The sequence below is a fragment of the Lacerta agilis genome, chromosome 1 (genome assembly GCF_009819535.1).
Source record: "Lacerta agilis isolate rLacAgi1 chromosome 1, rLacAgi1.pri, whole genome shotgun sequence".
NCBI lineage: Eukaryota > Metazoa > Chordata > Lepidosauria > Squamata > Lacertidae > Lacerta > Lacerta agilis.
This window is the reverse complement of record NC_046312.1, coordinates 108,415,753-108,427,582: the sequence shown is the minus strand read 5'-3', so window position 1 is coordinate 108,427,582 and position 11,830 is coordinate 108,415,753. Positions and strand designations below refer to the sequence as shown.

At 42.6% G+C, this 11,830-nt stretch overlaps 1 protein-coding gene across 1 annotated transcript; it reads right to left on the bottom strand.

Annotated features, from left to right (window-relative positions):
- Positions 1–1,341: 1,341 nt before the first annotated feature.
- KLHL41 (kelch like family member 41) lies at positions 1,342–10,049 on the bottom strand. Its single transcript, XM_033166675.1, has 6 exons — positions 8,839–10,049; positions 5,457–5,614; positions 5,271–5,378; positions 3,836–4,021; positions 2,826–2,972; positions 1,342–1,700 (listed from the first exon to the last, which is right to left on the bottom strand). Exons 1-6 carry the CDS (start codon positions 9,946–9,948, stop codon positions 1,589–1,591), a joined length of 1,821 nt encoding a protein of 606 aa, XP_033022566.1. The 5' UTR covers positions 9,949–10,049; the 3' UTR covers positions 1,342–1,588.
- Positions 10,050–11,830: the final 1,781 nt, after the last annotated feature.

Here is an 11,830-nt window from a genome sequence, read left to right as displayed (position 1 = left end):
AATGTATCTCTGCACCTTGAAATTTCACTTTAGGTCAAAGTAAGCGAAAGTAAACCACACTTACCAGTTCCTCTCAGTTTATGATACCTTTATACCTGCTTCTTCCTCCTGCAGAGCTACTTCTAGCCTGGTGAACTAGAAAGCTACCACACTCTGTGATTTTTGAATTGGTTCCAGCTAGTAAATTTGTCATGTTGCTATTTAAAAACTATCTTCCTCTGCTAAGAGCTGGTGAATTGTAGTAATGTTTCCTTCCCAGTGTGAATCTCCCCTTGGGTCTGCTGCCGCAGCCATTGAAGGAACAGGAGACATACAACAATAGCACAAGCGCTTAAGTCTGCCAGGCATTTTGAGTGACAACCACAGGTTGCTTGTCCGTTGCAGAGAGGCAAAACCACTCCTCCAAATAGTTGGAATTTCTTTCATGATGTCCCCCTCCTATTTCAGGGCTGGCCCATGCTTTAAACCTGCAGAACTCAGCAAATATCAGCCCCACATTTTAAGGGGAAGCCAAGCTGATCTTTAAAAAATGGAGGTGGCTTCCATAAACTGATTCTCAGAATGCAAGCACAGGAATTGGCTATTGTCAGGGAACTGTCCCTGGCTCAGCACAGGGTGGTGGAAGGGCTCTGGGGATGCTACAGAGAGCCTCAGCTCCACCTGACCAGTAGCACCTCCTCGTCCAGCGGAGGGAGCAGCGAAGTCTCCAGTGGGGAGGGGCAGGCAGCTCAGGAGCTGGAGAGCCGAGGCTCTGGGGATGTTGGAGAGACCCTGCACTCCTCTAGCTCAGCGGGCGACATGCTATTTCGCTATTTCCGTCACCCCAAGTACACAGGGGTGAAACGAAAAGGGGAGGCGGAGATTTCGTATACCGAAACTCTTATGTTGGGGTCAGAACCGGAAGGGGCCACTCCCAGATTCTGCAGATGGTTGATACAGACATGAACTTTTTAGCTCTGCACTGTACATAGTATGCACAATAAAACTACTAAAGAAACAGCTGGAGTTATCCTGGTTTCTCATGAGCAACCATCCAAGGACCTTACAGCTATACAGTTAAATGAATACCAGGCAGAGGAAATTTCTGCTTATGCAGGAGAGGGGAGTTTCCCTGATTTTTTTTAGCAATTGTCCCTTCCTATTGCAACTCCCTGAGCCATATCCTGTTGCAGAAGCTCCAAGTCCATTTTATGTGAAAAATAGTTTTGAAATGTATAACAATTCAAGGTGCTTCAGCCAGCAAAGCAGCCTGGAAGATTGGGGCAATAAGCGTATTTTGTATACGAATCTACAGCAAAAATTGCACGGGTAGAAACCACTTCTAGGTGAAATCTCCCAGACTCATTTTTAGTCAAATTCAATTTTATTCAGTGTTACAGCAGAATTTACTTCAAATTCAAACTGTTAGTAAAAACTGAGGATGGGGGGCATTGGGCACCTACAGAAGTTAATACGTATAAGACGGATACATTAACACTTTAATGAATAAAGGTAGTTCTCAATCTCTGTACAGGGTAAGCTTGCACAACAAAACCAGAGGGGGCCAATAAAAAATAAAAAATCATCATTAGTCAATCTTCCTTTCACTTTACAGCTTTGAGAGCTTAAAGAGATTCAGGCCAACAGAAAGGCAAGAGGCACCAGAAGCATAGCGAATTTCTTTCAGCATCCCACACCACTCCTTCTTCTCGTCGTCATACCTGCATGGACAAAAGTTGCTATAAGTAGGCACCTGAGATCATTGAGCAATGAATCCCTTTCTATGTTTACAAATACCAACCATGCATTAGGATCCCAACATGAAAGGCCAGTTAAGACGATAAGGCTTTATTCCCCATAGTACATCATTGATTTAGTGACTCATTTCACAGCTCTGGAACTGTTTGTTCTTTTTCCTTGTGGTCCTCCAGCTGTTACTGGGCAACTCCTATTATCCGTGACCGTTGGCCATGCTGAAAGGGGACGATGGGAGGGAGTAGGAATCCAATGACCCAGGGAGGCCGGTGGTTCCTGATCCTTGCTTTAAAATTTCACGACTCAAGTAATACTGTCAACTCTTAACTGAATCAGTTATCTGCATCAGTTTATATGGTATATTTTTATTTTGAACATGTAAAGCCAAAAATCATAGGGGTACTTTCAACACCGCGCTATGCAGATCATTTTGGAATGATGTCCCCTTCTCTGCCCATGCGGTCCCTAAATATGTTTTTTCCCACAGAGCAGATACAGGGACAGTGTGGGGCACGTGTGGAGAGAAAATCCCTTGCGCCAGCGCAAAACTGTAGCCAAACACCACCTTTGAAAGGCAGTCTATCATAAATCCTTGCATAAAAGACAAATCCATCCACCACTCCTTGGTACAGACCTGTCTCCGCAAACACCTACACAGTACTCAAGCAAAGAATCTGGCCTGTTTGTGGGTAAAGAGGTTACTCCTCAGATCTGTAAAGCATTTTGACAATTTTTTTATTACCCTGAAGTTAAGATTATTTAGTGCTCTGAAGTGAATAATATTACGTAGCAAAAAAAAAAAAAAAGGTGGAATTAACAGGCTTCAGATGAGGGGCTAATATACTATGACAAAAGATTGACAATAAAAAATAAGCTAACATTAGAACATTTACAAAAGCAGCAGTTCTTCACTGGACTCTGGAGATGACCTTGCACAGTATGAATACGAAATATTTTAAGTCTCTCATACAGCAATCCTATACATGTCTACTCAGAAGCAGATCCCATTAAGTTCAGCGGGAGTGCCGGCCAACATGTACGCAGTTACCGTCTTTGATTAGCAAAAAGAGTAATATTCAAACACAACTTACTTCCAGATATCGTTCACCTCATTAGGTGCAAATTCCTTCGTTTCAAGCTGAATCATAGCAAAGCCCCCAATGGCATACAAGGAGCCAGACAGTTCAACTAAAGAGATGGAGCTTCTCTCTTGTGGAAACTCTGGCATAACCTCCCATCTGTAATTTAACAAATATTAGATAACGCTCAGTTTTAAAACATAACTTTGGTATAACAGTGGGGGATATATTGTATCCTATTGTTTCCGCTGGGGGAAATTCTGGGGTGGCAGCAGGACTCGAAATTATCAGGGCGCCAGACACCTTTTGCACCTAAAGATTCTCTATTTGCAAGCACCTCAAAAAGTCTGGGTGCCTTTTTTGTGCCTGGCTGGCACTTGAGGATTTCTGAAATGTATGTGCTTTGAAGCCTTGAAGTATACGCTAACGACGGACAATAAGGAGTTTAACAATTAAGAGTAGAACATTTTGAAAACTGAAGTACGGTACCAATATTTTAATTGCTAACACCAAATTAAACATGTATTAACAAATGTGTCACTTATGTGAATTCATGCTTATTTAAATAATAAATAAAAAGTGTTGCCGACCCACCCACCCTGGTGGCAACTAGACATTTTGTTTTGGCACCCACAATCCAGGTCCCAGAAGCCATTTGGCTCCTAGTTTTTCTATCCCAGTTTCTAACACTGGGTGGCGGTCACCTTGCAGGTGTACACGCATCTATTGGACCATTGCTGCTAACCCAGAGCTCTACCAGCCTTGCCATGTCACCTCATCCCATCTCGATGAGCGCAATGCCACTGTTAAGATATTGCCACTCCTTCAACTGCCCACCCCTAAATCACTGCTGCATTGGCTGCCTCTGCTAATGGGAGACATATGGTACTGTCATTCTAAACACAATCACCCCCTTTCAAGAAAGATCGTGTAAATTTGGTAGTAGGTTTCTGCATATCTGTAGCAGGGAAACCTCCAGCATGGGTGTGGCCAATGAGAATGAGACTAGATATCACACTCACTTGTTAGTGGTGAGATCAAATGCTTCAACGGAAGCTGAGAGGCCCTCTTCGGTAACCCCCCCTGCAATCACAATTTTGCCTTTATGGACAGCGATGCCAAACATAGAGCGAGCCACTTTCATGGGGGGAAGATCACGCCAGTCTCCCCTCTTGGAATTGTATGAAAACACTCTGTTAGTGCATTTTCTGTGGAGAGAAAGAAACAACATGAATTGTTCTCAGAAATCACAACTTGGCCGTCGATCACAACGAAAAGGTGTGAACATCTTGCAAGACATTTCCACTTCGAAGACAACAAAATAGTTTCAAATCCAATCCAAGCGTAACACATTGGGACCAAGAAAGAACTTCTAGATAGATATGCCAAACACCTTAACATCCCATGACTTTAAATGGCAAGATATGCATTAATTTGTGTCCTTAGTTCTTTCTTTTATTTATACTGCAGATGTCAACTTCCTAATATTTTTCTCTATCCTTTCTTAGAATTGCTGCCTTGGCTTATGTGGTCTGGATCAAATGTCCCCAGAGAAAACATCTCACAGCATCTTGGGATAGAAACCTGCTCCCTGCATTGCAGTCCTCTTCCCACCTGGCATGGGAGGGCAGGGCCCGGACTGACTCCAGCTACAAATGTTGAGGCTGCTGAACACTCTTGGGTTGGGTACTGTTTATGGGTTTTTGTTGCTGTTGTTGATACTAATTTTTTGTATCTTTAAATTTAGAACTTATGATTTAAATGAAAATTGTTCTGTTTGGTCATGTACATTTTGACATCCTTTTTATTCTTTTTGACTACATTTATGCAAATCTTTTTATGTGATAAGCTGCCTTGAGCACGGTTTTAACTATGGAAAGACGGCATACAAAGAGGATGATGTTCAGCTTCCATGGTATTTAACTAATGGAATACCCATTCTTCTTTTAAGCAGTGGCTCATTCCATTAACTTGCCATGGTCTCTTCTGTATATGTTACAAGTTTCCTATTAATTCTGCCATCCTCAGCCAATTTGTTGCTACAGTATACCTGTAGTTCAAGAGCAAATCAACATATTCTTCCAGAATGTTGCATAATATACACACAGCCAAAAACCAATGCTGGATATTTCTAAAACTATAGGCTGATGTTTCACCCCTCCAGTATGGTGACACTGGACACATGCAATGGGACATGCAATTGTGAACCTCCCTGAGACCTGTGGGTATAAGGTGGTATATATTTTCAATCAATCAATCAATCAATCCTAATTCATAGGATCCTGGGCTCCAGCCCTTTTCCTCTCTGCAGCAGTTTCCCCACTGCCTTTAACTTAAGTTATGGTTACATGGGCACCAACTTTAATCAAGGTTAATCAGGGGTTGAAACAGGGCACAAGTAGAAACATTTTACCATGCCCCCCCCCACCACCATTGGGACACTTTTGAGGTACTCACTTATCATCAGTCTTTCCTCCAAGACAATATACAACTCCATTGTGTGAAGTAGTAGCATGGCCATAGACTTTGAGGGGGAGCTTTTTGACCTCATTCCATTTGAGTGATCTGGAATGGAAGAGGACCCAGTAAGGCAACAGAAAATTCAACGAGAAGCTCCAATAAACACAATATGAAGGCACCTACGTGGGATCATAGCACAGTACTGAATCCAGAGACTCCTCAGTTTGGAGGTCTTTGCCTGCAATTACATAGATTTTGTTCTCCAGTTCACCTAATCCAAACAGGCACCTGGCTGATGGCAGCGGTGGAAGACCAACCCATTCAGAAGTGATGGTATCCAACTATATATTTTTTTCCAAAATTCAAAATAAGAAGTATTAGCGAAGACATACAAAAAGAAGACATACAAAAGAGTACATAGGCCTGAAAGATGGTAAAACAAGAGTGCTCAAAGAGGTAATAGTAAACTGTGCAAAGGAAGGAAGGAAAACTGAAAAGGGGTTGGGAACATTGTAAGATAAAAGGTAGATTAAGCAAGTGAAGAAAAGAAACAGTACAGAATCCATTCCTCCCATCCTGACTTTTAACCACACACAGTGAAGACTCTGAATGTACTTCTGGAAAGAGAACTCAGAAGGTGGGAGCTACACCCTTTGGGTGTGTGCACATGATCTGGGGGAGGGCTAACCTACCAAAACTCTAGCCTATCTTTCAATGTTTCCCATATGGGACTCTGCTAGCAGAGATACCATCTGTAGGCTTGTATAGAGATTACAAATAAGCAGATCTGATCCATGACAGCATTCCCCTCCTCCCCGTTTTAAAAACCTTTATTCATTGTGTGTCTTCTTTAGTCCCATCCCACAAGCTTTCCCAACTTGTATCTTGATTATACCGTCCTCCACCCCACCAGACCTCTGTACCAAACTTGCGAGGCCCAATGCACCTTTTGAAAATTAATAAACTATGCCCTGCCCTAATAATGCTTGCTATGTTTTTATGGCTATACATTTTTCTTCCTTCTTTATGACTGTTTCACATTCAAACTTTCCAAGAACTATTTTATCTCCCCCGCCCGCCCACCCACCAATTCCTCTACTTACCTGGACATGTTTTTCACAGAGGTGGGGAATTTATCTCTGGATTGTAGCACCTCACCCTGGGATGAGCTAAACAGGGGGCTCTTCTTTTTTTTTTTGCAAAATGTTTTGCCAATTGCAAAAAGGAGGTCCATTATTATGGCAATCATTTGTGGTGAACATGAACGGGGATGAAAATGTACGCTACCTTTAAAGCGACCAGAACTGAATTATTTGGCTGTTGAGTGAGAGCAGGAGAGAAAGAAATGTGAAAAAGGCAGGTGGGGTGAATGGATGAGTATTTAAATTTAAATATAGCTTGTGTAAAGATGGGCCAAGACAGAGCCTTGGCTAAGTGAGCAGCTACAATATGCCCCAGGGACACAGGTGGTGCTGTGGTCTAAACCACTGAGCCTAGGGCTTGCCAATCAAAAGGTCGGCGATTTGAATCCCCGTGACGGGGTTAGCTCCCGTTGTTTGGTCCCAGCTCCTGCCCACCTAGCGGTTCGAAAGCACGTCCAAGTGCAAGTAGATAAATAGGAACCACTTCAGGAGGGAAGGTAAACGGCATTTCCGTGTGCTGCTCTGGTTCGCCAGAAGCGGCTTAGTCATGCTGGCCACATGACCCAGAAGCTGTCTGTGGACAAACACTGGCTCCCTTGTTATATAGAATGGGATGAGCGCCGCAACCCCAGTCATCCACACCTGGACCTAATGGTCAGGGGTACCTTTACCTTTACAATATGCCCCAGTCACTCGGAGGCTATACTGAGGGTACGATGGGGGACTGAAAAAATAAAAAGTAGAAGGAATAAAGAGTAAATAGAAATAGAAGAAAAGCAGATAGCTGGACTAATAAAGACCAAACATGGCAGTTACCTGAATGACCACCACCTTCTGTAGAAGCCTGTCCAACCACCCAGGTCATCAGGGAAACCCTTTGGATGGCATCACGTCCTGTGGATTATTGTAGGACGGCGGCTCGAAACATACAAACTACCTTCTAATATCATGTTGCAGGGCAAATAGAACCCTCCATTTATCAGTTGCATGTTATGCCTGAACTTGTGGAAACACTATAGATATTTTAAACTATGGCCTGTTCTAACAGGCTTACGATTTTGGCTTGCTAGAAAATACAGGTTAACAATTGCTTAAACTAATCAGTGTTCCGATGCAACAAGGAACTCCAGTTGGTTTAAAAGTGAACCCAGATGCTTCTAATCTCTTCTTTGCAGCTGTGGCAGAAGAGATGGGAAGGTAAAGTATGTGGGGTCTAGCTGCTGCTTGTGCAGGTAACGCAAAGCTATAGTTTAGTACCGCAGACAAAATGAGCCATCTTGCTCACTCCATCAATGGCTTAAGATATTTGGGCTTTGTATTGACAGGGGAAAGTTTACACTGTGATGAACTTAATAAAGAACAGCAACGAGGTGAGCAATGTAGCATGTTTTGACCTAGAAGCCTACATGTACCCAGAATGCACACAGCCTGCAGAAGCAATGTCCATAAATATGAAGTGCTGCTGCTGAAATGAATGGGGAGGCCCTTGGAAGCGATGAAACTCCATCTCTCTCTCTCTCTCTCTCTCTCTCTCTCTCTCTCTCTCTCTCTCTCTCGTGTGTGTGGACTCACTGTATTAGAATGTCTAACTTTGGGCAGATCCCCCAAACAATCCTGGGGGCTGTGGTTTGTGAAGGATGCTGGGAATTGTAGCTTTGTGAGGGAGAAAATACAGTTCCCAGGATTCTTTGGGAGAAGCCATGTGCTTTAAATAGACTTTAAATGTATGGTTTTTAAAATGTATATGACATAAAACAGGGAAGAAACAAAAGCAAACTAGAAAACGTATAAATATGGACGAGACGCTGAGGCCCACATTAAAAACCCACTTTACACATGTTCAGATGTTCATCTGAGCAGACATGCAAGGGGAGTGGGATTGCGCCTGTTCCTGCTGACTCTGCCCCCACTCTCTGCTCACATTTATGCAATTATGAACTGCATGTGAGTAGGTTCCTTCAGACATTTCACCAGGATAGAGCTGTGATTCTGAGTCAGAGAACGCATGGTGCCACAGGTTCTATTATACAATTTCAGTTTCACGTCAATAACATTTTGTAGACCAACACAGTTAGTGCTGTTGTCAAATGTTAAAAAAAGAAGCTTTTAGAGGAGAATATTCTAATATTATAGAGGAAATTAGACAGTTTAGAAAGCGAAAGAGGATCGAGGGTAATCTGGAAAGAGTGGTGAAATTAATGGATCAATGGTAAAATTACAGGATAAATTATTTATGCACCTTTGGATTTCTAAACTCTTATGACCTTGGACTAGAAAGACAATACAGGATGTACAGTTCCTAGAGACAGATAGATGATACACCAAAAAAAAGTTGCACCCCAAAGGAGCCACACCAAAGCTATGTTTTTAGCATGTGGAGTTCAATTATTTTTTCCCTTACCAAACAAACCAGAGATTTATACCTGGAAAAAGTATGACTGGAAAGGCTGCTCCTTGTTCTCTTCGTCCACATACAGTCCTCCCACTACATAAACCTGCTTCTGTTTAGTGACTATGCTGGAATGATTTCTGGGAATCTGTTCCGACAGCGCTGCCAGGTAACATTCATTCTCTGTGGGGTCATACGCCACAGAAGCAGTATCGTTTATGAGAAGAATAAGGTCTTTAGTAAACATTCCATGCCTCGGAATATCATTTAGGTAACCAGGAAGCAAATCTTCGTCCCCCACGTCACCATTAACCTCTCCTTTGCCCGATTTCCCTGCACCTTTGGTTGGCTCAGGCAGTTTCCCAGCAAAGGCATCTTTAATAACCTTAATCTTTTTTGAAAGATCTGGGTTGCTTTTGATAATTTCATCCTTCTCAACATGCTCCTTGAAATATTTCTCGTCCATCAGGCGAAAGCGGATGCAGTCAAACACTTCTCCGAGGTTCTTTGCTCGATTCTCTTTATCCGCTTGCACCCATCTCATCACAGCCTCAAAAACCACTTCCTCCTTTTCGATGTTCAAGCTGTCTGGCGAAATCACAGAGATCAATTCGTGATAGGCGAGCTGCCTGAAGTCCTCTTCCTTGCAAATCTTCACAAAGTGGTCTGACACAAAATCACGGGCGGACAGGGCAAGTCTCGGGCAGTCGAGGAGGAGACCTAATCTCAGGATGGCTAGGCAATTGCCAACAGCAAGTCTCTTCTGGAGGTAAGAAACACAGACAGTGAAAACGGAAGGGATTTGAAAGCGGCTTGCCAAAGCAAAAATATCTTGCACGTTAGAATCGTTGAGGTCAATGCTTGCAGAATAAAGGTACTTAAGAATCATATCTAGGATGACAGGATCCACATTGTCCAGGACCACCTCTTTCTTTTTCTCCTCGCTTTGCTCCGATAAGAAGTACTCACGGAAATAAGGGCTACAGGCTGACAGAATCAGTCTGTGGCAAGGGAGACTTTTATCCCCAGCTTTTAGGGAACAATCAACAAACTTTTTCTCTTCCAAAAGTTCCCTAAGGCCATCTTGAAGAAGAGTGGATTGATAAAGCCGAAGCTCTTCCGCAAGTTCTCTTCGGGAATCCATTTTGTGGAACGACTAGGCAAGGAGGTAGGAGTGAGAGCCCTCTTGCTGGTACCTAGGTCTGCCTGAAAAAGGCAGATCAATGTGCTCTGCCCGGCCTGAAGCTTCTGTAATTTAATCTCGCCAGCTAAATATAGGTACAGACTTTCACAAGCTGGAATTTAGGGTGGATGGTGTGGAAAGAAGAGTGGAGCTTGCAGCTGTCATGGGTCGAAAGAAGCAACTGTTGCTTTTAGTCACTAGGGAACCACTTTTACTTGGTTACACACACTGAATCACCAAGATTACTTGCAGAATATAGTTAGCACCCGCAGTCAGCAAAGGTACAGAATTAGGACCAAGGCAGTCACTATGAAGCAGGTCTTTAAAATGCTCAAGCCTGATGGGAAAAGTTGGAAGCCAGCAGGTGGAACTACGACAGCCATTCATAACTGAATCATTGAATTCATTTAAAAGATTGTTTCAGAAAAATCAGGCCAGTGCATATGCCTATGAAAACAAATTCCTATGAAATATCTGCTAGATACAAATAGAAAGTCACTTTCATTTATTAACATACCCTTTAAGCAATGGGAAAATGTCCACTGATTTAAAATAAAAGCAGGATCACATCCCAAAATGTCAGTGATCTAGTATGTGTGCTTAGCCAGGCTGAGTGTACTTTTCATATCATTCAAGAATGATGAAGTAGCTACTGCTGGAGTCAAAGCAAGAACGTAAGATTTCTGGGAGCATAGTGGCTACTTATTAAATGAATCAATAGGTACAATTCTTCTACTACTGATGTATAAATTCTAATTTTAAATGGACCAACCCTGCAATTTTATACAATTTACTGAAATTCACTTTTATACTTTCAATATAACTTTCATCAGAAGAAATGGGTTAGATGTAGGACTAAGTTAGTTACACTTATGCTCCATTGAAAAGGAAGTGAAACATTTAGTCACGAATAACTGAAGTTTCAATGATTTCAGTGGGATATAAAGAGGTAATAGTAAATTGTGCAACCACAGAGCCTAGGGCTTGCTGATCAGAAGGTTGGCGGTTTGAATCCCTGCGACGGGGTGAGCTCCCGTCGTTCGGTCCCAGCTCCTGCCCACCTAGCAGTTTGAAAGCACATCAAAGTGCCAGTAGATAAATAGGTACCGCTCCGGCGGGAAGGTAAACGCCGTTTCCATGCGCTGCTCTGGTTTTGCCAGAAGCGGCTTAGTCATGTTAACCACATGACCTGGAAGCTGCCTGCGGACAAACGCCGGCTCGCTCGGCCAGTAAAGCAAGATGAGCGCCACAACCCCCGAGTCGTCTGCGACTGGACTTAATGGTCAGGGGTCCCTTTACCTTTAAAGTGTGGCTTAAGCTGCATTCCTGACTCCACCTACCTGACAGTAAACCTCTGAATTTGACAGAACTTACTTCTGAGTAGACAAAGGATTACACTCTTAAATCTGGAGCTAGCCCTACATACATATTTAGGAAAGATTAACTGGGTTTTTACTTAATGTATACTCAACAGATCAGCTGCTAAAATAACAGCTGGACAAGTCATTTGACATTTTTCCATTTACAGAAATTGTGTGCATGGTATTGTCTCGTGAAAACATAGCAGCTGCCTCTCTCAAACAATGACTGACATTTAATTTTGTATGCAGCATACTGTTAGTTCACTGCATGAAAAAATATGTTGTGATACTCCTACAGGTAAACAAATTTGACAAAAACAAAAGCTGGAATGAAATTTTTGATGAATTATAGTATTATGCAATTTCACACGCGCACATACACATGTGATTCTGTTTGGGACTCACTTGAAGACAATGGGTGGAATTTATCATTGCGAAGCTTTATTTAGTGGAGTTCACGGGTGGAATTCAGTGGAATTCAC